At 45.2% G+C, this 27,507-nt stretch overlaps 1 protein-coding gene across 1 annotated transcript in view; it reads right to left on the bottom strand.

Annotated features, from left to right (window-relative positions):
- LOC120993931 (stomatin-like) overlaps positions 1 to 27,507 on the bottom strand; it is a 69,297-nt gene that overhangs the window by 3,418 nt on the left and 38,372 nt on the right. The window contains exons 5-7 of the mRNA XM_040422392.1: positions 27,126 to 27,208; positions 26,405 to 26,608; positions 4,214 to 4,348 (exon numbers count right to left, since the gene is read on the bottom strand). Coding sequence (XP_040278326.1) covers positions 4,214 to 4,348; positions 26,405 to 26,608; positions 27,126 to 27,208 — 422 coding nt within the window. The remainder of the gene's footprint in view (positions 1 to 4,213; positions 4,349 to 26,404; positions 26,609 to 27,125; positions 27,209 to 27,507) is intronic.

Below are 27,507 nucleotides of genomic sequence, written 5' to 3'. Positions count from 1 at the left end.
GATTTGTTGTGATATATCTTGATGACATCCTGGTCTATTCCCCGGATCTGGATACACATAAGATCCATGTGAGATAAGTGCTGCAGATATTAAGGGCCAACAAATTGTTTGCTAAGTTAGAAAAATGTGTGTTCGCCGTAAAAGAACTGCCATTTCTGGGGTATGTGTTGTCTGATTCAGGTTTCCGCATGGATCCAGAGAAAGTCCGGGCGATTATAGACTGGGATCTGCCTGAGAACCTGAAGGCATTGCAACGCTTCCTGGGGTTTGCTAATTTTTATAGAAAGTTTATAAAGAACTATTCCTTGGTGGTCAAACCACTGACGGACATGACCCGAAAGGGATCCGATTTTTCCAAATGGTCACATGCAGCCAAAACTGCCTTTGCATCTCTGAAGGAGAGATTCACCTCGGCCCCTATTCTCGTACAGCCAGATGTCTCGCTTCCTTTTATTGTAGAGGTTGACGCATCAGAGGTGGGGGTGGGAGCGGTACTATCTCAGGGCCCGTCCCCTGGTGAATGGCGTCCGTGTGCTTTCTTTTCGAAGAAATTGTCTACTGCAGAAAGGAACTATGATATTGGCAACAGGGAACTTTTGGCTATTAAGTTGGCTTTTGAGGAGTGGTGTCATTTTTTGGAGGGGGCGGTTCATCCCGTCACGGTGATTACTGATCACAAAAACTTATTATATCTGGAGTCTGCTAAACGTCTCACCCCTAGACAGGCTCGGTGGTCGTTATTTTTTACTAGGTTTAATTTTGTAATAACCTATCGCCCGGGGGCAAAAAATACTAAGGCGGATGCATTGTCTCGAAGTTTTCCTGGAGGGGGTGATGTTGAGGTACCAGAGCCCATTTTGCAAAAGGGGGTGGTGGTCTCTGCATTACACTCAGGTTTGGAGGGGAGGGTGTTGGAAGCTCAGGGGGACGCCCCGGCCTCCTGCCCCTCGGGTAAACTGTTTGTGCCAGAAAATTTACGACTGGAGATACTAAAAAAACACCATAACTCCACACTGGCAGGACACCTAGGTAGTAGGGAAACCTCTGAGTTAGTGTCTCGTCGTTTCTGGTGGCCTAAATGGCGCCAGGAGGTGTTGAATTTTGTGTCTGCATGTGCTACCTGTGCTCGTTCTAAGGTAGATCATACTCGTCCGGCAGGGCGTCTTTTACCTGGCCATCCCCAACAGGCCTTGGACGCACCTGTCAATGGATTTCATTACGGATCTACCAGTATCAGCGGGGAAGACTGTTATTCTTGTAGTTGTTGACAGATTCAGTAAAATGGTGCACTTTATTGCTCTTACCGCATTGCCTAATGCTAACACACTGGCTCAGGTTTTTATTGACCACATCGTGAAGCTTCACGGGGTCCCTTCCGATATTGTTTCGGATCGTGGTACCCAATTCGTTTCTAAATTTTGGAAAGCTTTTTGTTCTCGTTTAGGGGTTCATCTGTCGTTTTCTTCATCTTTCCATCCACAGTCCAACAGTCAGACTGAACGTACCAATCAAAACCTAGAGACATATTTGAGATGCTTTGTTTCCGAAAATCAGGAGGAATGGTCATCTTATTTACCGTTAGCCAAGTTTGCCATTAATAATCGTCGTCAAGAATCCACCGATAAGTCACCATTTTTTGGTGCGTATGGTTTCCATCCTCAGTTTTGTACGTTTAGTGAGGGGGGGCCGTCTGGGAATCCCAAGGAGGAACGATTTGCGTCTTCACTTTCTTCAGTGTGGCAGAGTGTGCAAGAAAGTTTGAAGAGAATTGGTGGTAGATACAAACATGCGGCTGATAGGAAGCGCTCTGAAGGTCCGGACCTTGGGGTGAATGACTTGGTGTGGTTGTCTACCAGAAATATCAAGTTGAAGGTTCCCTCATGGAAATTAGGTCCGAGATTTATTGGTCCTTATAGGGTAATTAAGATCATTAACCCGGTGGCTTTTCGTCTGGAGCTACCTCAGACTCTAAGGATCCATAATGTCTTCCACAGATCTCTGCTTAAGAGATATGTAGAACCTCCTGAACCATTGCCACTACCGCCTCCACTGGTGGTTGTTGATGGCAGTCTTGAGTTTCAGGTAGAAAAGATTGTTGATTCACGATATGTTCGCCGCTCTCTTCAGTACCTGGTGCACTGGAAAGGTTATGGTTCCGAAGAGAGAATGTGGGTTCCAGCATCAGAGATAAAAGTGGACAGACACATTCGGGCTTTTCATAGCTCCCATCCGGAGAGGCCTGGTCTTGAGGGTCCAGGGGCCCCTCGTAGAAAGGGGGGTACTGTCTGACTGATCCAGACAGGTCTGGGAGGAGAAGGTCGCAGCGACTTGCTACTCGCGATAGCTTGTGAGTTTGCTCCGTGGTTCAGGGTATGTCATCTGGGTTTTGCCTTGTGAACCTTTTTGTCCTGACTGGGAGTTTGTAGGCATCCTTCTCAGGTGAGTCCTGTCTGCCACTCCCAGCTACTATATTAGTTTCAGTTTCACTTGCAGTCATTGCCAGATATAGTCCTTACTTCCAGTGCTACTCTGACCTTGGAAGGAGATCGTTTGATGGTGTTGCTGTGGAGCTCTTGTCCGGCGTGGACTGTCGTGTTTGGGATCGCCTTCTCTGCTCGTGACTGGATAAGTCTATCTCTGCTGTTGTTTGTTTGTTGCTGTCTTCCCCTGTTGTTTTCCTAGACGTGAGTGATGGTGACTAGCGCTCCCATCGGCCTTTCCACAGTCCAGTCTTGTTAGGGCGACTGAGGGTTTAGGCATCCTGCTCGCCGCACGGGTTCACACCCCGTCTACGGTATCAGGGCAGACAGGTGCCAGCTTAGGGTTAGTCAGGGGTGGCCATTCTATTTCCCATCCGTAGATAAGGGTCCCCCTTCCCCTCCGTCTGGTGCGACACGACTGCTGCTGGGCTAGCGGTCGTGACACATACCTTCCAAACGACATTATGGAATACCACTATACAGGGTGCAACATCATGCTTCATAATGATGTCATTGCACCTGGTCATACAATACACTGGACCCTATATAATCCACCTTAAAGGGTTTCTATCACTTGGTATCACATATTTAGGTGTCAGACACTAGCGATCCGCTAGTGTCTGCTCTAACAAACCATCCTAATATAATAGGTTTTGGGGCAGCTGTTTTGCTAAAATAACAACTTATATCTATATGCTAATGAGCCTCTAGGTGCTATGGGGGCGTCATTAGCACCTAGAGGCTCCGTCTACCTTCATAAACTGTCGCCGCCCAGCGCGTCCCTCCAGCCCGCCCATCTCCTGCTGAATGCGATCCTCTCCGTGCGCGTCTCTGTTCTGCGCATGCGCAGTGAATGTCTGACCGCTTCCCTGCTCAGACATCTCCACTGCGCCTGTTCCTCGGAGCACTATGATGTCATCGGCGCAGGCGCAGTGAAGATGTCTGAGCAGGGAAGCGGTCAGACATTCACTGCGCATGCGCAGAACAGAGACGCGCACGGAGAGGATCGCATTCAGCAGGAGATGGGCGGGCTGGAGGGACGCGCTGGGCGGCGACAGTTTATGAAGGTAGACGGAGCCTCTAGGTGCTAATGACGCCCCCATAGCACCTAGAGGCTCATTAGCATATAGATATAAGTTGTTATTTTAGAAAAACGGCTGCCCCAAAACCTATCATATTAGGATGGTTTGTTAGAGCAGACACTAGCGGATCGCTAGTGTCTGACACCTAAATATGTGATACGAAGTGATAGAAACCCTTTAAAGTGGTTGTCCAATAAGATATGATTAGGAAACCCTATAAAATAATGAAATAAACTATACACACCTTTTACAAGTCTTGCTATCCAGAAGTGATGACGTCTCATTTGTTTTTATGTCACCTCTGCAGCCAGTCACTGGCCTCAGAAGTCATGGAAAATGACTGGCTGCAGTAGTCACATGAAGACACTTGGACATCATCACTTCCGAACAGCTGGGACTGAAAATGAAGACGATAGAGCAGCAGTGGAGTGACTGGACTATTAAAAGGCTTATTCAATTATTTTATAAGTCATCCCGGTCATAGCCACCTTTGAAAACACCTTTACCAACCCCTTTAACTCTTTTTGCTTAGACCTAGGATATCTAGGTAGTGGAACAACATGTATATGGGAAACATGGAATCAGTGTTAAGTAGATGAAGCTCCAGTGGATGTGAGGTGACATTTGCAGCTTTTATAGTAAGACAGTTACCTTGGCTCTGGCCTCTCGCACAGCTTCTGCCTCGGCAGCCATGGCTCTCTGCATCTGCACAGGAAGGCGCACGTCCCTCATCTCTACACGTTCCACGTTCACTCCCCATTGATGTGTAGCGGTATAAAGTATTGACTAGAAAACAAAGCATGGAATCAGGAAAGACTACAATGGTCAAGGAGAAGAGAAGTAAACCACAATACCCTAAGATTACAAACTGACGTCAGTTTTATCTAGTATACTTTATGTCGATAGGATGGGAACCAGATGTGCAGCGTCCCACTCATATACGTGGGCATTCCAAATCTTGTTTGATGTATGTTGTATCATGTTGTATTGCACTGTATAAAGATCCCTGTTAAAGGGCTTCTGTCACCCCCAAAACCCTTTTTTTTTTTTGGGCTTGTTAACCACCTCCGGACCGCCTAACGCAGGATTGCGTTCCGGAGGTGGTAGCGCTGCGCAGAGTCACGCATATACGCGTCATCTCGCGAGACGCGAGATTTCGCTCAAAGCCGGCCCGCGCATGCGCATCGCGGGCCGGCAAAATTAAAATAAGTATTTCGTCACCAGCCTGCCAGCAACGATCATTGGCTGGCAGGCTGGCGATTTTCAAAAAATCCAATCCAAAGTCATATAACAGATCATATTAGTAAATATGATCTGTTATATGGCTTGTCTGCTCCTGTGCTGGTCCTTTTCGTCGGTTGGATCCAGCACAGGAGCAGACTGAACTGTGAGTAGCACCAACACTACACCTTAGCCCCAGATCACCCACCTGCACCCCAATTAACCCTTTGATCACCCCTTTGATCGCCCCTGTCAATCACTAGTGAAAGGAAAAAAAGTGATCAGTGTAAACTGTCACTTTTTTTTTTTTCACTGGTATTGGCTGTTAGGTTTTAGGGATAGTTTAGGCCCCTTGGTTAGGTAGTTAGCGTCAGTTAGCGCCCACCCCACCGCACCGCAGTCACTTTTATTCGCTGTTTAGCGTATCGCTAATCAGCATTTGTACTTTTATAGTATCTGTAAGTGATCAAAACTGATCACGGTCAGATCTATAATAGTATTAGTGTCACTTTAGTTCGCCCTCCACCCAAAACGCAGTGTTTGCCCGATCAGGCCTGATCGGTCGCCCACACGTGCGTTCACCCACGCCCGCCCCACCGCAGTGACAAAAAATATATTTTTTTTGATCACTGCACATTCATTTTACACGCACTGCGGCGATAAAAAAATCAGTTTTGATATTTTTTATCAACCGCAGCGGCCTCCGGTACTTCGCTAGCCTCCCCTTTGTAAGACAGGTTTGCTTTTTTTCTTGGGTAGTCTCAGGGAATACCCCTAAATTTAGTAGTCCAAAATGTCAAACAGGGGGTATTCTTCTGAAGAGGCCTACAGGATTCTGACCCAGTCGGATGAGGAGTGGGAACCCTCATCTGACGAATCTAGCGGGTCAGAATATGAACCTGTGGAAAGCAGTGGCTCTCTGACCCAAAGTTCGGACGAGGAGGTGGAGGTCCCTGGCAGCACCAGGCGTACCCGGCCCCATGTCGCTAGACCACAGGTTACGCAGGATCCGCTTCAAGAGCAGCAGAGTGGGGCTGTCGCTGCCGGATCACGTGGTGAGGCATACACCAGCAGCGCAGCCCTTCTTGGACCTAGTACCAGCACTGCCGTACAACCTGGTGAAGTAGCGAGCACCAGAAGGGCAGTTGAAGCTGGTACGGTGGCACGTGCAATAGTTACCCCGTCGCAGCCACCGCACAGACAGGCCCGTAGAGCCCCTAGAGTCCCTGAGGTGCTGGCAAATCCTGATTGGCAGTCACCAACTTCAGCCGCACCAGTAGTTCCCCCTTTCACCGCCCAGTCTGGAGTTCGGGTTGAGACGGCTCAAATCGGTTCGGCCCTGGGATTTTTTGAGCTGTTCTTGACTGCGGAGCTCTTGGACTTAGTCGTGGCAGAGACCAACCAGTATGCCACACAATTTATAACCGCTAACCCGGGAAGCTATTATGCCCAGCCTTTCCGGTGGAAACCAGTCCAAGTTTCCGAACTTAAAATTTTTTTGGGCCTTCTCCTCAACATGGGCCTGACAAAAAAGCATGAATTGCGGTCATATTGGTCAACGCACCCAATTCATCACATGCCCATGTTCTCTGCTGCTATGTCCAGGACACGATTTGAGACCATCCTGCGTTTCCTGCACTTTAGCGACAACACCACCTCCCGTCCCAGAGGCCACCCTGCTTTTGACCGGCTCCACAAAATTCGGCCCCTCATAGACCATTTCAACCTGAAATTTGCAGATTTGTATACCCCTGAGCAAAACATCTGCGTAGACGAGTCCCTAATACATTTTACCGGGCGCCTTGGCTTCAAACAATACATCCCAAGCAAGCGTGCCCGGTATGGGGTCAAATTGTATAAGCTCTGTGAAAGGGCCACAGGCTATACCCACAAATTTCGGATCTATGAGGGAAAAGATCAGACCCTGGAGCCGGTCGGTTGCCCTGACTACCTGGGGAGCAGTGGGAAGACAGTCTGGGACTTGGTGTCACCCTTATTCGGCAAGGGGTACCATCTTTATGTGGACAATTTCTACACAAGTGTGGCCCTCTTTAGGCATTTGTTTCTAGAACGGATTTGCGCCTGTGGCACCGCGCGAACTAGTCGCGTGGGCTTCCCCCAACGGCTTGTAACCACCCGTCTTGCAAGGGGGCAGAGGGCTGCCTTGTGTAACGAAGAACTGCTCGCGGTGAAATGGAGAGACAAGCGTGACGTTTACATGCTCTCCTCCATTCACGCAGACACGACAATCCAAATTGAGCGAGCAACCCGTGTCATTGAAAAGCCCCTCTGTGTCCACGACTATAATGCGCTCATGGGAGGGGTGGACTTCAATGACCAGATGTTGTCTCCGTATTTAGTTTCCCGCAGAACCAGACGCTGGTATAAGAAGGTGTCTGTATATTTAATTCAATTGGCGCTCTACAATAGTTTTGTTCTCTACAGTAAGGCTGGGAGAACAGGATCCTTCCTCAAATTCCAGGAAGAGATCATCGAGAACCTCCTTTACCCAGGAGGTTCCGTGGCCCCATCCACCAGTGTAGTTAGCCGTCTACACGAGCGACATTTCCCCAGTGTCGTTCCTGGTACCTCAACCCAACCGTCACCCCGAAAAAGATATCGTGTCTGTAGCAGGAGTGGAATAAGGCGTGACACCCGCTATTTCTGTCCTGACTGTGCTGACCACCCTGCCCTATGCTATGGAGAGTGTTTCCGGAAGTACCACACACAGGTACACCTAGCATAGGGATTGCATCTCACAGGACAGGCACACAGGGCTATTAGGGCCCTTTTACTCTCAGCTGCTGCAAACCTCTCCTTTCACCTGGGATAAAGTGCATAACGTACTTTGCCACATCTTTGGGCGATTTGCGCTTTGCACATTGTCCCATGGGGAAGGAGAGGTTTGTTCTATAAAGGTAAAAAAAACTAAACAAAAAAAAAAATACCGGTAAGTAAAAAAGTTAAACGTTCAGTTAAAAAAGTTTAAAAAAAGTTTCTATGTTCTGTTCAACAGTTAATAAAGTTATTGCTTTGCGGCCTGGTTTTTTCTTTTTTGTTTTGTTTTTTTTACCTTTCAGGTGGACCAACCGATCGACCAGCTGCAGCACTGATGTGCATTCAGACAGAAGCATTGCGCTGCTGTCAGATTACACGCAAGTCGGTGTATGCGGCGCTGCAAGACGAGATTTCTCCTCTGCAGTAAAAGATACGTTTGCCGAGGCATATGAGCTGAGGAGGTGGCGGTGTTCATATACTTTGGCAAACACTTTGTATATATAAAAAAAAAAATCCCGGCAATGATTTATTCATCCACATCGATTGATGTGAATGGAGAAATCTGGTTTGCCAGGGCATACGAGCTGAAGTGGGTATGGATGTTGGGCGGAGCTCCTATGTCCTGGCAGACGCCTTTCCCCTCCTTTTTCTTTTTTTGGCAGAGATTTTTTCATCCACATTGATCGATGCGAATGAAGAAATCTGTGCCGTTCATTTTTTTCTTTCAGCCCAGAGGCTGAACGGAAAAAAAAAATCTCATTACCCGTATGCTCAATATAAGGAGAATAGCAGAAACGGCTAATGCTGGGCATACATGTAATGATTGCGGAGACCCTCAAATGCCAGGGCAGTACAAACACCCCACAAATAACACCATTTTGGAAAGAAGACACCCCAAGGTATTCGCTGAGGGGCTTATTGAGTTCATGAAAGATTGAAATTTTTGTCCCAAGTTAGCGGAAAGGGAGACTTTGTGAGAACAAAATCAAAAAAATCAATTTCCGCTAACTTGTGCCAAAAAAAATTTTTTTCAATGAACTCGCCATGCCCCTCATTGAATACCTTGGGGTGTCTTCTTTCCAAAATGGGGTCACATGTGGGGTATTTATACTGCCCTGGCATTTTAGGGGCCCCAAAGCGTGAGAAGAAGTCTGGTATCCAAATGTCTAAAAATGCCCTCCTAAAAGGAATTTGGGCACCTTTGCCCACCTAGGCTGCAAAAAAGTGTCACACATGTGGTATCTCCGTATTCAGCAGAAGTTGGGGAATATGTTTTGGGGTGTCATTTTACATATACACATGCTGGGTGAGATAAATATCTTGGTCAAATGCCAACTTAGTATAAAAAAAATGGGAAAAGTTGTCTTTTGCCAAGATATTTCTCTCACCCAGCATGGGTATATGTAAAATGACACCCCAAAACACATTCCCCACCTTCTCCTGAGTACGGAGATACCAGATGTGTGACACTTTTTTGCAGCCTAGGTGGGCAAAGGGGCCCACATTCCAAAGAGCACCTTTCGGATTTCACAGGTCATTTACCTACTTACCAGATATTAGGGCCCCTGGAAAATGCCAGGGCAGTATAACTACCCCACAAGTGACCCCATTTTGGAAAGAAGACACCCCAAGGTATTCCGTGAGGGGCATGGCGAGTTCCTCAAATTTTTTATTTTTTGTCACAAGTTAGTGGAAAATGATGATTTTTTTATTTTTATTTTTTTTCATACAAAGTCTCATATTCCACTAACTTGTGACAAAAAATAAAAATTTCCATGAACTCACTATGCCCATCAGCGAATACCTTGGGGTCTCTTCTTTCCAAAATGGGGTCACTTGTGGGGTAGTTATACTGCCCTGGCATTCTAGGGGCCCAAATGTGTGGTAAGGAGTTTGAAATCAAATTCTGTAAAAAATGACCTGTGAAATCCGAAAGGTGCTCTTTGGAATATGGGCCCCTTTGCCCACCTAGGCTGCAAAAAAGTGTCACACATCTGGTATCTCCGTACTCAGGAGAAGGTGGGGAATGTGTTTTGGGGTGTCATTTTACATATACCCATGCTGGGTGAGAGAAATATCTTGGCAAAAGACAACTTTTCCAATTTCTTTATACAAAGTTGGCATTTGACCAAGATATTTCTCTCACCCAGCATGGGTATATGTAAAAAGACACCCCAAAACACATTCCTCAACTTCTCCTGAGTACGGGGATACCAGATGTGTGACACTTTTTTGCAGCCTAGGTGGGCAAAGGGGCCCACATTCCAAAGAGCACCTTTCGGATTTCACAGGTCATTTTTTACTGAATTTGATTTCAAACTCCTTACCACACATTTGGGCCCCTAGAATGCCAGGGCAGTATAACTACCCCACAAGTGACCCCATTTTGGAAAGAAGAGACCCCAAGGTATTCGCTGATGGGCATAGTGAGTTCATGGAAGTTTTTATTTTTTGTCACAAGTTAGTGGAATATGAGACTTTGTATGAAAAAAAAAACAAAAAAAAAAACATCATTTTCCACTAACTTGTGACAAAAAATAAAAAATTCTAGGAACTCGCCATGCCCCTCACGGAATACCTTGGGGTGTCTTCTTTCCAAAATGGGGTCACTTGTGGGGTAGTTATACTGCCCTGGCATTCTAGGGGCCCAAATGTGTGGTAAGGAGTTTGAAATCAAATTCTGTAAAAAATGACCTGTGAAATCCGAAAGGTGCTCTTTGGAATATGGGCCCCTTTGCCCACCTAGGCTGCAAAAAAGTGTCACACATCTGGTATCTCCGTACTCAGGAGAAGGTGGGGAATGTGTTTTGGGGTGTCATTTTATATATACCCATACTGGGTGAGAGAAATATCTTGGCAAAAGACAACTTTTCCCATTTTTTTATACAAAGTTGGCATTTGACCAAGATATTTCTCTCACCCAGCATGGGTATATGTAAAAAGACACCCCAAAACACATTCCTCAACTTCTCCTGAGTACGGGGATACCAGATGTGTGACACTTTTTTGCAGCCTAGGTGGGCAAAGGGGCCCACATTCCAAAGAGCACCTTTCGGATTTCACAGGTCATTTTTTACTGAATTTGATTTCAAACTCCTTACCACACATTTGGGCCCCTAGAATGCCAGGGCAGTATAACTACCCCACAAGTGACCCCATTTTGGAAAGAAGAGACCCCAAGGTATTCGCTGATGGGCATAGTGAGTTCATGGAAGTTTTTATTTTTTGTCACAAGTTAGTGGAAGATGAGACTTTGTATGAAAAAAAAAAAAAAAAAATCATAATTTTCCACTAACTTGTGACAAAAAATAAAAAATTCTAGGAACTCGCCATGCCCCTCTCGGAATACCTTGGGGTGTCTTCTTTCCAAAATGGGGTCACTTGTGGGGTAGTTATACTGCCCTGGCATTCTAGGGGCCCAAATGTGTGGTAAGGAGTTTGAAATCAAATTCTGTAAAAAATGACCTGTGAAATCCGAAAGGTGCTCTTTGGAATATGGGCCCCTTTGCCCACCTAGGCTGCAAAAAAGTGTCACACATCTGGTATCTCCGTACTCAGGAGAAGGTGGGGAATGTGTTTTGGGGTGTCATTTTATATATACCCATACTGGGTGAGAGAAATATCTTGGCAAAAGACAACTTTTCCCATTTTTTTTATACAAAGTTGGCATTTGACCAAGATATTTCTCTCACCCAGCATGGGTATATGTAAAAAGACACCCCAAAACACATTCCTCAACTTCTCCTGAGTACGGGGATACCAGATGTGTGACACTTTTTTTGCAGCCTAGGTGGGCAAAGGGGCCCACATTCCAAAGAGCACCTTTCGGATTTCACAGGTCATTTTTTACTGAATTTGATTTCAAACTCCTTACCACACATTTGGGCCCCTAGAATGCCAGGGCAGTATAACTACCCCACAAGTGACCCCATTTTGGAACGAAGAGACCCCAAGGTATTCGCTGATGGGCATAGTGAGTTCATGGAAGTTTTTATTTTTTGTCACAAGTTAGTGGAATATGAGACTTTGTAAGAAAAAAAAAAAAAAAAAATCATCATTTTCCACTAACTTGTGACAAAAAATAAAAAGTTCTATGAACTCACTATGCCCATCAGCGAATACCTTAGGGTGTGTACTTTCCGAAATGGGGTCATTTGTGGGGTGTTTGTACTGTCTGGGCATTGTAGAACCTCAGGAAACATGACAGGTGCTCAGAAAGTCAGAGCTGCTTCAAAAAGCGGAAATTCACATTTTTGTACCATAGTTTGTAAACGCTATAACTTTTACCCAAACCATTTTTTTTTTTTACCCAAACATTTTTTTTTTATCAAAGACATGTAGAACAATAAATTTAGAGCAAAATTTATATATGGATGTAGTTTTTTTTGCAAAATTTGACAACTGAAAGTGAAAAATGTCATTTTTTTGCAAAAAAATCGTTAAATTTCGATTAATAACAAAAAAAGTAAAAATGTCAGCAGCAAAGAAATACCACCAAATGAAAGCTCTATTAGTGAGAAGAAAAGGAGGTAAAATTCATTTGGGTGGTAAGTTGCATGACCGAGCAATAAATGGTGAAAGTAGTGTAGGTCAGAAGTGTAAAAAGTGGCCTGGTCTTTCAGGGTGTTTAAGCACTGGGGGCTGAAGTGGTTAAAATCCTTTTATAACGACTATTCCCTACATAGGGCTCTCACCTTTGGCTGTGGCTTCTTTTCCTTAAAAAACGATCTTTTAAAATATGCAAATCACTTCACTACCAGCAAGTAGGGCGTCTACTTGCTGGTAGCCGCCGCAAAAAACCGCCCCCTCGTCCTCTTGATTGACAGGGCCAGCGAGTGCTCTCCTCCTCCGGCTGGCCCTGTCAGCATTTCAAATCCCGCGCCTGTCTTCATTCGGCGCAGGCGCTCTGAGAGAAGGAGGCTCGCCTCCTCAGCACTCCCTCAGTGCGCCTGCGCCGATGACATCACCGTTTTTTAAGGAAAAGAAGCCACAGCCAAAGGTAAGAGCCCTATGTAGGTAATAGTCATTATAAAAGGATTTTAACAAGCCCAAAAAAGATGGGGATAGCACCACAGTATATATACTACAGTTAAGGCCTAGTTGTGTTTGAGAAGGAGTAGGAGTTGTAGGAGCGAGAGTGCAGTAGCTAGCTGTATCAGTGGAAGTCAGTTCAAGTGAGAAGGAGTGGATAAAGTCACAAAGGACAATAGCTATTTTACCAGGCTTTAAGGACCTTTGGATTCAAGGTGAAGGATTTATTAGCTTCCGGCAGCCTCACCATAAATAAGCTGGGGAACAAGGACCAGATCCAGGACTTAATACCTGTGAGTATGCAACCTCCTACCATAGCCTGACATATAGCCACATATACAGCCTGTTACCTGGATTTACAGTATTCAACCTCTATGTTCATAAGAGACTGTTTATATTTGGATGTAAACTGCTATCAAGACCCTGTTTACAGTAAAGTTCTTAGTTGAATTCAAACCTTGCCTCATTCTTCCATCTCCATACTACTATCACTCTCAACAATTTGCACCACCAAGGTGCTGGCGTCACGACATTACCCAATTCAGGGCCCCAGGTGCACAGGCACCCAGAGAAAGCCAATCACCATCAAGGGCACCTCGATCACCACCTGGCCGGTGTCCCCTATAAAGAGTGTGCCCCGGAGAATTTGGTGCTGTTCTCCCCTTCACTGCTGGTCCAGGGAGGCATCTGCTAACCGTGAGCACCGATGAACTGTTGCGACCGTCGGCCCTCCGTGAACCTCACCCATCCTCCCCTGCGGTCCAGCACGCTGCAATTTAAAATTGGCGTCACGAACAGGATACAAATCCTCTGTGTCGTATGTGAATGAGCCCCATTTGTTTGACCGTTTTATTGGGCTAAAGAACTGTTCAAACTTCTTGAAAAGTGCATAAACGTGTTGTGCCAATTGTCTACTTTAAAATCGCACTGTTAAAACTGGTGAAATCGCAGATGTTTGTGTCACTAAAACTGCTTGTTGTGACTGAATTGACTTTTATACAGTATTTCTAATTACTGCTGCACCATCACTCTGCAAACGCCCTGCTTGGCGGGAAAATTGAGTGCCACCCCTATATGCAAAATAACTTGGACGGCCCCTTATACCTCCATTGTAGTGATCCGGGAAGGCCGACCCTGTATGAAAAACACCGCTCCGCCTCTCCTGTCAGTCAGAAGCACTGGAGGGATGAGCCACGCGCAAGAGGGAAGCATGACGTGCATTTGCATGCCCAAAAAATTTGAGACTTGGCGGAAGGAAAGGGAAGGCGAATACCAGCCATCCTCCACGGAATCTATATATAACTGTGCTTCAACTCACCCGCAAACCTGAGAAATGACCGCTTCAATGCTCGGAGACGGCTTACTTGCACATACTGTCACAAGCCAGGCCATACAGAAATGATTTGCTGGCAGTTAAAAGGGCAACCCTCGAGGCCAAGGATCGGCCCTCGGTTGGTAAACCAGTAGGTCCAGAAGATCCCCGCTGGATGCCCAGATATGTAGGATCCCGTCCAGAAGTGGTTCTCAGAATAAATGGGGTTCCCTTTGTTGCCTTATTGGACACCGGGTCTCAAGTCACAACTATTCAACAGCATTTGAGAAATACTGGGACCAGAACTAGTTAACACAACCACCAGAATCCTGGCTGAGTCTTATAGCCAGCAACGGCAAACCTGTGCCAGTGCATGGTTACTGGGAGCCGACTCTCCTAGTGGGAGGAACTACACTACCCCAACAAGGTATCATTGTGCAGGTCAGGGAAGACAACAACCCTCCGGTAGTCCTAGGGATGAACGTCCTTAGGAATTGTTATACTGAAATGCTTAAAGCTTTGCACGAATCTATGCCTACCGCCACACCTGCCTGCAAAAAGGTGATACAACAGACTATCCGTGTGTTAAGTGCACAACAGAAATTTGCCAATGAGAAAGGAGAGATTTGCTGTGCCCACATCAGAGGTAACCACCCAGTAATCCTTAAACCAAATACTGAAACACTCCTGTGGTGCCGAGCTGCTCTTGGGATCCAAGGTCGAGACTACCAGGCCCTGGTAGAACCCATCACCCTAGAACAGTGGTCGGCAAGCCGCGGCTCGCGAGCCACATGTGGCTCTTTACACACTTTAATGCGGCTCTTCTGTGTGCCGGGCGCCCGCTCCCCTTCCTCCTCTCAGGCGGCCGCCCCAAAAGTCAGGACTCTGCAGCTAGCCTCTGTCAGTGCGCGCCCTGTGTGCAGCCCCGGCGGCCGGCTCCACACAGCTCCAGTCGGGTCATGTGGTATAGGGGGGGCGTGACTTTCTGTGTAGTGCCGCGGCGGCGAGGCAGCATCCTCTCTCTGTCTGCCGCCCTCAGAAGACGACTGTGCCTCCCAAATCAGCAGCGTGTCATCCGGTAGGTGTAGCAATGGCCTGGCCTGCCTGCCTCTGGGGACTCAATTTCTGTGACAGAAAAAGGAAGGGTTGGGGGGGAATGGAGGGGGGGAGGGGATGAATATGAACTATATGCCTCTGGAACTTGGAAATGAGAGATGTGGGCAGGGCCAGGGAGAGACAAATGAAAGGGGTGACTGATGGCCATCATGGAGGGGGGGGATGATTATGAATTATGTACTCATATGAGAGATGTGAACTGTAAACAGGGCAAAAAGAAAGGGGTGACTGATGGCCATCATGGGAGGGGGGGTGATGATTATGAATTAAGTGTGCCTAACTATGGAAATGAGAGATGTGAACAGGGCAGGGTAAAAAGAAAGGCGTGATGGCCATCATGGAGGGGGGGGGGGAATGTGACATGAGGGGGGAGAAATGTGACATGAGGGGGAGAAATGTGACATGGAGGGGCAGAAATGTGACATGGAGGGGCAGAAATGTGACATGGAGGGGCAGAAATGTGACATGAGGGGAGAAAGTGACATTGTGGGATTGACATAAAAAGGGTTGATGTGAAAAGGGGGGTGTGGACATAAAATTGCAGAATATCGTAATCTAGGAGCCAGCAAAATAAGTTAGTGGCCAGGTTCTGAGGTCAATATATAACAGTACCAGTGATGACTATTTGAGTGTGTTTTCACATACTTTTATATGTACTTTTTTAGTTGTATCTTGATTTTTATTTCATTTTATGTTGTCATTTTTTACTTTTATTCAACTTGACTGCAGAGCCAGTGCAATGTGTGCATGCCTGTTTTATTACTTTTACTTCTTGCCTACTGTTTGGGTGTATCCATCAAGGTGGAGAACCCTGCTTAAAATATCCATGATGAGCCCCACTAATTTTATAATACTATTTACACACACATAAGATGCCATATATGCATCATCCACAGATAAATACCAGTGCGTCATCCACAGATCCCCCATAACAGTGCGTCATCCACAGATAAATACCAGTGCGTCTTCCACAGATAAATAACAGTGCATCATCCAATATTCTCAATAAAAACTTATTGAAACTAAAAACAGTGTACCATCCTATGTATTTTCGGTTTTAAAAATGTGGCTCTCAAAATAAATTTCAATCGTGGTTTTGGCGAGATTTGGCTCAGTTGAAAAAAAAGGTTGCCCACCACTGCCCTAGAAGACCATCCTTTAGTCTGAGCTGCAAGAAGCCTAGTGAATGTATCTGAAGGTAAAGTGCCTATTCATTTTCTGAATTTAAGTGATAACAGTTTAACTTTGAACAAGCACTTCCCTGTGGCTGAGTTGCTACAAGTCACTTTCTAAGATGTTATCAGTGTACCTGCAGCTATCACTGAACAGTCTGATCAGAAGCTAAATCCACAAAACCATACTTCAGATACATTATGGTGGAAAGAACTCAATGTGGGAGATACCTCCACACCTGAGGAACAAATTGAAGGAGTTTTAAAAGTTGTGCAAGAGCATCATCATGCCTTCAGTAAACATCCTACAGATTATGGTGAAGTCAGTAGATTAAAACACACCATCTCTACCGGTTCACCCCCCCCCCCCCCCCAATCAAGGAAAGGTGCCAGCCTATACCACCGACAATGTACCAATCTGTGAAACAGATGATTCAAGAGATAAAAGATTCAAACATCATCAAAGACAGCCATAGTCTATGGGCTGCACCTCTAGTCCTTGTCCGAAAGAAAGATGGCAACATTCGATTCTGCGTGGACTACAGAAAGATTAACCAAATCACCCACAAGGATGCCTATCCTTTACTAAGAATCGAGGAGTCCTTAACAGCATTAGGATCCTCAGCTTACTTTTCTACCCTGGATTTAACCAGTGGGTACTGGCAGGTACCTTAGTCTCCTGAAGATCGTGAAAAGACAGCATTTACTACCCCTATGGGCCTATTTGAATTTAACTACATGCCATTTGGACTTTGCAATGCCCCTGGAACTTTCCAAAGACTAATGGAATGATGTTTAGGCCACAAAGACTTTGAAACTGTCCTGCTATACCTGGATGATGTAATCATCTATTCAAAATTCTATGAAGACCACTTAAAACATCTTGCAGAAGTTTTACAAGTTCTCATCAAGCATGGACTCAAAATCAAACCATCTAAGTGCTACAATCAGAAGTTAAGTACCTGGGACATGTCGGTTCTGAAGGTGTCAAGCCAGACCCAGAAAAGATAGCTGCAGTCCAGAATTGGCCTACTCCTACCACTATAAAAGAGGTGAGAAGTTTTCTTAGTTTTGCAGGATACTACAGACGTTTCATCCCTCACTTTACCCAGATTTCTGAACCAATACAAGAACTCCTGAGAAGACATCCTAAGAAGTACCAGAAATCCCAGATACTGATTGAAAAGAATGAAGAAAGAGATATTGCTTTCCAACTCCTGAAGAAGAAGTTGACAGAACCACCTATCTTAGGCTATCCAGATTATCAACAGCCCTTCCATCTCTACACTGATGCCAGTAAGAAAGGCCTGGGAGGTGTCCTGTCTCAAGTGCAAGAAGGTAAAGAGAGGGCAATTGCTTATGCTAGCAGATCTCTTAAAGGTGCCGAGAGAAATGACCAGAACTACAGTTCCTTTAATTTGGAATTTCTCGCACTTGTGTGGGCCGTCACTGAAAAATTTTAAGACTACCTCGCAGAAACCCCATTTGTGGCCTATACTGATAACCCACTGGCACATCTCAATACAGCCAAGTTAGGTGCCTTAGAGCAAAGATGGGCCTTATGTCTTGCCAACTACAATTTCACTGTGAAGTACATGACAGGCAAGTGCAATGAAAATGCAGATGCTTTATCTCGCCTGCCTAACAGAGAAGATCCCACTGAACAGATAGACGTATGGGAAGTAGAGATGCCCGCCTTTTACCGACATTTTGCCCAACAAGATGTCATCACCGTCAAAGGTAAAGAAGTCTTCTACTTCCAACAACAGACAGATCCAAAATCCCAAGTTGAGAAAGAAAGTTGGATCAAGTTGCAATCAGAAAGCAGAGTCTTAGGTGAACTACAGGATTTCTTCACTAGTGGAAGAACACCGGAAAGAATCTGCAGGAGAAATGCAGACCCAGAGTTACACAAGCTATGGAGACACCGAAAGCAGCTCTTCATGCAAAAAGGACTAATGTTAAGAAGAACCCTAGATCCAATCACCAATGATCAGCTGTATCAGATTTTAATACCACGCCGAGATGCCAAAATCATCCTTGAAATGTACCATGATAGATCAGGACACTTTGGTGTACAAAAAACTGAAGCTACTATCCGAAGAAGATTTTATTGGATTGGAATGAGAGGAGATATAGAAAATTGGTGTTGAGAATGCTCTACTTATGCCATTGGAAGAAGCGAAAGACATGACCAAAGAGCACCATTGCATCCCATTGTAAGCAAAACCCCTCTAGAAATAGTGGCCATTGATCATGTAAAGCTAGAACCAAGTCGCTCAGGAAATACCTACGCCATGACAATAATTGATCACTACACTAAATTTGTAGTAGCTGTACCTGTTAAAGACTTGACAGCCAAAACCACCACAAATGTTTTCTGGAAAAATTTCCTGTTGCCCTATGGATGCCCTGAAAAGATTCTTACAGATCAAGGATCTGCCTTTGAATCCCAACTATTCCATGAACTGTGTTCACTTCACAATTGTCAGAAGATTAGAACAACAGCTTACCATCTTCAAGGTAACGGACTTTGTGAAAAAATGAATCAAACCTTGATTGAAATGTTGAGGGCTGTACCACCTACTAAAAGAAGCGAGTGGCCAACACTACTACCTCAATTGATGTACTTACAACAATACCATCCATTGTTCTACGGGATATACCCCATATTACCTGATGTTTTGCCGTCAAGGAAAGTTATCTGCAGATCACACCCTGGATGTGCAAGTTCCAGATTCAATTAATCCCCTACCACAAACTGATTAGGTGAGTGAACATCAAAAATGCCTAGCTGATGCCCAAGAGATTGTCCAAGTCCATATGACAAATGCACGCCATAATCAACAGAACGACTATAATCAGTCTGCTAAAGTAGAACCTTTAGAAATTGGTAACCAGGTGTGGCTGAAAAATAATCATCGCACTAGCAAGCTGGATAAGAAATGGGAAAGAGAACCCTACCTCATCACAGCTATTCCTAATAGTGAGACTGATGTCTATGAAATCACAAAAAACAGAGCACCACAAATAGTGCATCGCAACCGTCTTAAGTTGTGTTTAAAAAAAGCTGTTCAAGAATAAATTCCATCCACAGCGCAAGTGCCTGAAGAATCAGCTGATCCAGAAGAACCAATGCGGACAATTGGGAAACTGTTACTGGAATCAGATCCTCTACAGTGGTTCCTTATGCCGTGGCTTAACATTCCTATACCTGCAAAGGTAAATACAGTTCCACTTCAGCCAGAAGAACTACCGCATGGAGGATCCTCAGAGACCCCAGATGTACTCAGTTCTCTTGAACAAACATCTATGGAGTAACTACAACTTTGGAGATCCGACCGGACTACTAAGGGACAGCCGCCTGCCCATTACAGAGAATTTCTGCAGCCGCAGCCGAGAAGGCGGCTTCCAGCCCTGCCTGCTCAACAGTAATTCCATTTAATTACAATTTAAAGCTACAGAGCTCGGGTGAGAGACTTATTACTTTAATTGTTTCGCCTTACCCTAAGGACTCTCTAAAAACCTTATTTTACCTGTTTTTGTTAAGACCTGTGCACGGAGATAGACTTTAACGTACCTGAGCATCCGTGATGTTCCACTATTGACATTTTGCTTAGGAAACGGACTCATGCCCTGTAAGCCTCCTGTAGGAAGTATTGTTTGATTTCACTATGGACTATCCTGGTTTTTACTGTTCGCCGTGCCAGGTCAGTGCCGCAGATCACCTGTCTTAAAAGAAAATAATGGCCCCTTGTCACCCATATTATACTTTGATGTATTTCAATATTACTGAATATATATATATATCTGTGCCTAACCTATTTCTTTGGCAGCTAAAAGAAGAGACTACAAGAATGGGGTTACGGTACTGTTCTTTATGCATGCATGCTTCTTCTTTCTTTATATTTTTCAGGAGACTTCGTCATGTCAAGAATGTGTCGAGGCCGACACATGTTAAACAAGGGGGGTATGCAGCGTCCCACTCATATACGTGGCCACCTCAAAACTTGTTATGATGTATGTTGTATCATGTATTGCACTTTTGTATAAATAACCCTGTTAACAGGCTGTTAGGTGCACTACACAGATTCCACCACTAGATGGATATAGCACCACAGTATATATACTACAGTTCAGGCCTAGTTGTGGTTGAGAAGGAGTAGGAGTTGTAGGAGCGAGAGTGCAGTAGCTAGCTGTGTTAGTGGAAGTTAGTTTAAGTGAGAAGGAGTGGATAAAGTTACAAAGGACAATAGCCATTTTACCAGGCTTTAACCACCTCCCGACCGCCTAACGCAGGGATGCGTCCTGCGGGCGGCCGTGTTATTCATCCTGGACGCATCGATGCGTCATCTCGCGTGAGCCGAGATTTCCTGTGAACGCGCGTTCACAGGATCGCAAGGTAAACGAGTTGATCTACAGCCTGCCAGCAGCGATCATTCGCTGGCAGGCTATAGATGCGATTTTTTTTAACCCCAGAAAGGTAAATTAGATGCTGTTTTGTTAACAGCGTCTGATATACCTGCTACCTGGTCCTCTGGTGGTCCCTTTTGCTTGGATCGACCACCAGAGGACACAGGCAGCTCTGTAAGGCTACTTTCACGCTTGCGTTCAGAGCGGATCCATCTGCTGTCTGCACAGACGGATCCGCTCCTATAATGCAGACGTTTGGATCCGTTCAGAACGGATCCGTCTGCATTATAGCTTCGAAAAAATTCTAAGTGTGAAAGTAGCTCAGACGGATCCGTCCAGACTTTACATTGAAAGTCAATGGGGACGGATCCGTTTGAAAATTGAGCCATATCGTGTCATCTTCAAACGGATCCGTCCCCATTGACTTACATTGTAAGTCTGGACGGATCCGTTTGCCTCCGCACGCTCAGGTGTCCGCTTGCTGAGCGGAGCGGAGGCTGAACGCTGCCAGACTAATGCATTCTGAGCGGATCCACTCAGAATGCATTAGGGCAGTACAGATGCGTTTGGGGCCGCTTGTGAGCCCCTTCAAACTGATCTCACAAGCGGAGCCCCGAACGCTAGTGTGAAAGTAGCCTTAGTAGCACCAATCACCACACTACACTACACCACCCCCCCGTCACTTCTTAACCCCTTATCAACCCCTGATAACCCCATATAGACTCCCTGATCACCCCCCTGTCATTGATCACCCCCTGTAAGGCTCCATTCAGACGTCCGTATGTGTTTTGCGCATCCGCAAAACACGGACACCAGCTTGCCAGAACTATATAGAAAATGCCTTTTCTTGTCCGCAATTGCGGACAAGAATAGGACATGTTCTATAGGCTCTACAAAAAACGCAGTGTTCGCCCGATCAGGCCTGATCTTGTGCGCACACTTGCTTTCAGTCTGCCCCACCGCAGTGACAGAATATTATTTTTTTCTGATCACTGCAAAAACACCGTAAAATCGCTGCGGCGCTATAAAGATCACTTTTGAGGGACATGGCGAGTTCATAGAAGATTTTTTTTTTTGGGCACAAGTTAGCGGAAATTATTATGTTTTTTTCTTACAAAGTCTCATATTCCACTAACTTGTGACAAAAAATAAAATCTTACATGAACTCACCATACCCCTCACGGAATCCAAATGCGTAAAAATGCCCAGTGAAATCCTAAAGGTACTCATTGGAATTTGGGCCCCTTTGCGCATCTTGGCTGCAAAAAAGTGTCACACATGTGGTATCGCCGTACTCAGGAGAAGTAGGGCAATGTGTTTTGGGGTGGATTTTTACATATACTCATGCTGGGTGAGAGAAATATCTCTGTAAATGACAACTTTTTTGTGACATGTGTGAAGCTGACTGTGGCCGGCACTCTTAGCGTCCAGCCACTGTTAGCTCATCGCACACCCCACCGCTGATCAACTTCGGACGGTTGATCAGCGTTTTTTTGGTTTTTTTTTCACATTTTCTTGCGCTTTTTTTTTGTTATTTTTTTATTTATTTTTGGTCTGTTAAGTTTTAGGGTAAGTTCGCGAACACCCGTGCCCCCACACACACGCACACCAAATAAATTTTATCACACATGCACACACACACTCCCCTATGGCCTGCCGGATGTTCTCGGCCAGCTTGCCTCCGAGTCCGAGAACCCCAGTGAGGATGAGTATGACCCCACTTTAGTTTTGTCATCCGCGTCCTCCTCATCATCTAGCTATGAAGATGAGCCCCCAAGGCGGCGGAGACGCTGCCAGGTAGAGCAAGGGGACCGCCATGCTAGGGACCCTGTGGCCCACACTAGTACGAGCTGCTCTGGGGCTAGTACTAGTTTTCCGGCCCACCAGTTAAATCCACCGGAGCCCCCTGCTGGTGAACTTTTCTGGTATACCCCAGAGCGTTTTGAGCCCGTGATTCCTGATTTTGTAGGCCAACCAGGAATCCAGATTTCCACAGTTGGCTTCACTGAATACGACTACTTGAGTCTTTTTTTCAGTGACCACTTTGTAAATCTAATGGTGGAGCAAACAAACCTGTACGCCCAACCGTTTGTTGCTCAACACCCGGGCTCCTTTTTGGCTAGGCCCGGTGGCTGGACTCCAGTGCAGCCGAGATGAGGACATTTTGGGGCCTCGTGCTGAACATGGGCCTAGTCAAGAAACCTAGTGTCAGGCATTACTGGAGTGGGGACGTCCTCTACCAGACCCCACTTTACAGTACGGCCATGACACGCTCCCGGTTTGAGGCCATCCGGAAATGCCTGCATTATTCAGATAATGCAGCATGTCCCCCCCAAGGTGATCCTGCCTATGACCGCCTGTACAAAATCAGGCCGGTCATCGATCACTTTGGGGCCAAATTTGTACAGGCCTATGTACCTGGAAGGGAGGTCGCGGTTGATGAGTCTCTCAGTGCTATTAAGGGTAGACTCCTTTACCGCCAGTATGTTCCCTCTAAGCGGGCGAGGTATGGCGTGAAGCTGTACAAACTTTGTCAGAGTACCTCAGGGTGCACTTACAAGTTTTGTGTGTACGAGGGGCGAGATTCCCGTATTGAACCCCCAGAATGTCCCCCCACTCTGGGTGTTTGCGGGAAACTTGTGTGGGACCTTATGCACCCACTGCTAGATAAGGGTTACCACCTGTACGTTCATAACTTTTATACTAGTATCCCCTTGTTCCAGTCCCTCGCTGCCAGGTTCACGTCCGCTTATGAGACCGTGCGGAAAAATCAACGCGGCCTCCCTACCCACCCCCTCCAGGTACCTATGCCCAGGGGTGAGACCCGTGCCCTTATCAGTGGAAACCTGCTGCTGGTCAGATATAAGGACAAGAGGGATGTCCTTGTACTGTTCACAATTCATGGTAACGGCATCACCCCTGTCCCTGTGCGAGGTACCGCGGCAACGGTCCTCAAGCCCGATTGTATCGTCGACTACAATCGGTATATGGGATGAGTTGATCTCTCTGATCAAGTCCTCAAGCCATATAATGCCATGTGCAAAACCCAGGCATGGTACAAAAAAGTTGCGGTCTACTTGGTACAGGTTGCCTTGTACAACTCTTTTGTGCTGTCCCGGAGCGCTGGCAACACAGGGACATTCCTTCAGTTCTATGAGGCAGTCCTCAAGGACCTGATCTTTTCTGACCGGGAAAGAGCAGGCCGGAGTACCTCGGGAACTGGAGGCGCCCGGATCATCCCTGGCCAACACTTTTCAGGTGTGGTCCCCCATACTGGAAAGAAGGGACGGACCCCAAAAAGGTTCAGTGTGTGTCACAGGAGAGGGATACGGAAGGACACCACTACTCAGTGTGACACGTGCCCGGATCATCCGGGCTTCTGCATTATTGGTTGCTTCAGGGAGTACCACACTTCCATGGAGTACTAAATTTATATCCCAATTTAGCCACAGACAATCGGATAAAAAAAACTATGGTTCTCAGACTTGAGACACTAAAACGAAAAAATATAAATTTTCAAAAATATTATTTAGTAAAACTAAAATAAATAAAAAAAGTAGACATATTAGGTATCGCCGCGTCCGTAAGAATCTTCTCTATAAAAATACCCCCCCAACCCCTCAGATAAACAGTTTTTTTTGTCACCTTGCATCACAAAAATTGTAATAGCAAGCGATCAAAACGTCATATGCCCCCCAAAATAGTGCCAATAAAACCATTCTCTCATCCCGCAAAAAATGAGCCGCTACCTAAGATAATCGGCTAAAAACAAAAAAATTGTGACTCTTAGACTATGGAGATACTAAAATGTTTTTTTTTTTGTTTATAAAAAGATAATATAGTGTAAAACATAAATAAATAAATAAATAAAAAGTAGACATATTAGGTATCGCCGCATCCATAAGAATCTGCTCTATAAAAATACCCCATGACCTAATCCCTCAGATGAACACGGTCAAAAAAATTAAATAAAAACGGTGAAAATTGTTTTATTTTTTTGTCACCTTACATCACAAAAAATGTAATAGCAAGCGATCAAAATGTTATATGCCCCCCAAAATAGTGCCAATAAAACCGTCCTCGTATCTCGCAAAAAATTAGCCCCTACCTAAGATAATCGACTAAAAAAAAAATGACTCAGACTATGGAGATACAAAATTTTTTTTTGGGGTTTATAAAAAGATAATACCTTGAGGTGTGTAGTTTCTTAGATGGGGTCACTTTTATGGAGTTTCTACTGTAGGGGTGCATCAGGGGGGCTTCAAATGGGACATAGTGTAAATAAACTAGTCCAGCAAAATCTGCCTTCCAAAAACCATACGGCGCACCTTTCCCTCTATGCCCTACTGTGTGCCCGTACAGTAGTTTACGGCCACATATGGGGTGTTTCTGCAAACTACCGAATCGGGGCAATAAATGTAGCATTTTGTTTGGCTGTTAACCCTTGCTTTGTTACTGGAAAAAATTTAATAAAATGGAAAATTTGCCAAAAAATTGAAATTCTCAAATGTCATCTCCATTTGCCAATAACTCTTGTGCAACACCTAAAGGGTTAACAAAGTTTATAAAATCAGTAGTTTCTTAGATGGGGTCTTTTTTATGGAGTTTCAACTCTAGCGGTGCATCAGGGAGGCTTTAAATGGGACATGGTGTAAAATAAACTAGTCCAGCAAAATCTGCCTTCCAAAAACCATACGGCGGAACACCTAAAGGGTTAACGACGTTTGTAAAATCAGTTTTGAATACCTTGAGGGGTGTAGTCTCTAGAATGGGGTCATTTTTGGGTGGTTTCTATTATGTAAGCCTCACAAAGTGACATCAGACCTGAACTGGTCCCTAAAAATTGGGTTTTTGAAAATTTCGGAAAAATTTCAAGATTTGCTTCTAAACTTCTAAGCCAAAAATAAACATGCACACCTATCACTTAAACATGTTTAGTCTGTATTTAGTCTAGTAAGGAACTGCCTGCTGGATCCGTAATTACCATGTACAGCCGTGTGCTGCCTGAAGTCTGCACGGCCCAATTCGCTGTATTGGGGACCAGCGGAGATCCTGCTGTAGCACGGCAAATATGCCATGAGGCGGCCGGACAAAAATTCCTCTATTACTCTTAACAAATTTTCATGAGATTAGGCTGGCCCTAATAGCCATGAACACTTACATAACCAGGACCAGATCAGATAAGAGTCATTTACTGTAAGTAAATACCATAGAAGAGCACTAAAGCTACAGTGTCACACTACAGGCATAATAAACAGTTGTGTCACAGTACAGGGATAAAAGAAAAAACTGAGTGATGTCACACTTCAATCATAAAGAACACAATGATGTCATACTACTGGGGTAATAAATACTGTGACATCACTCCACAGGAATAAACACAGTGTTACAGTACATGGATAATAAACAGTGATGTCACAGTTCATGATAATAAACACAGCGATGTCACAGTACAAGTATAATAAACACAGTGATGTCACAGTAAAGGGATAATAAACACAGTGATGTCACAGTAAAGGGATAATAAGCACAGTGATGTCACAGTTAAGAGATAATAAACACAGTGATGTCACAGTACACGGATAATAAACACCAGAATGTGACAGCACAGTACAGGCATCATAAACAACGTGATGTCACAGTAGAGGGATAATAAATACTGTGATGTCATAGAATACTGTGCAGCTGAACTGGCTGCACAGTTAATATGACCCCCCCCCCCCCCCTTACTTGCTTGATTTGCATAGTGTAAAGTCTGCCCACAATTGAACAAAGCAGGCATTCTAAATTGGGACTTACCTGAATGTTGTGGGCAATCTCCTCACGGTTTGACAGGATGCTGGAAAGAGTTTGTGTTCCTAAGATGTTCCTCAGCGTTGTCTGCGCCAGCTGTGCAGTGGCTAAGTGAACGTTGTTGACGTTTGCCACAGATCTGATCGCATTCTCAATCTTGTAGTACACGACCCCATCAACTGTAGTTGTCACTGAATCCTTAGTAAGGAGCTAAAATAAATCACCACAGACTCATGTCACAAGAAGAGGCCTCAGAGGATATACAACCTGACCTGGTCACATACAGCCCTCTGCTGTTTTTAAAGGAGCACTCTATTAAAAATCACCAAAACTTATACTGGCCAGGCAGAGGAGAAAAGGCCAAAAGATGTCTATCAAACCTAGGGTCCAAAACTCAAGAGAAACTTAAAATCAAGAGCAGTAGTGTTGGCCGGGGTTTGTGCAACAAGTCCTAAGAAGATATAAAACCCAACTCAATGGTAGACATACATCCCCTTCTTTTAAGGTGACAATTAGATAGCATGTGAGGTACTAACTTTCATGGCTCACAATGAATGGTAGGATGTGAAATGACCTTTATTATGACCTATTAGGGGCCATTCTGCGCATTGTTTCCCTGCTGTCTTTGTTCACCCCTGAAGCAAGGGAGCAAATTATCTTTACCCGGTGGGGCTGAGTAGTTGTAGGATCATCCCAGGAGATAAAGAGCATATCTCTACAAACCTACCTCTTGTGGAGGGATTGCAAATGATACGACCCTGAGATCCACTTTAATAAAGTTATCCGTGCAGGGGAGAATGAACATCAGCCCTGAGTAGAAAGAGAGGAGTGTAAGTAAAGCACATTGTGGGCGCATATTCTTCACAGTAGGTCTAGAGGAAAACACGTGTCACCTGCAGCCATAATAACTTGGGTTAGCCTGCTTGTTGCCAAAGATTGTCATATGTCCAATACCATGGGGCACTGAAGTGCAGCGTACTCAAGTTGTGTGCAGTAGGTGTTTCTGGGTGATGTAGTGCAATATACACTAACCTGGTACAGCTGACTCTCTGCAAGGGCAGGTATAGGTAGAAATAGTTCGTGACGCCAGTGCCAAGTAAACGGTGGCA

Source organism: Bufo bufo, chromosome 3 (genome assembly GCF_905171765.1).
Source record: "Bufo bufo chromosome 3, aBufBuf1.1, whole genome shotgun sequence".
NCBI lineage: Eukaryota > Metazoa > Chordata > Amphibia > Anura > Bufonidae > Bufo > Bufo bufo.
The sequence above is the reverse complement of the archived record's forward strand: the minus strand, read 5'-3'. Positions and strand labels throughout refer to the sequence as shown.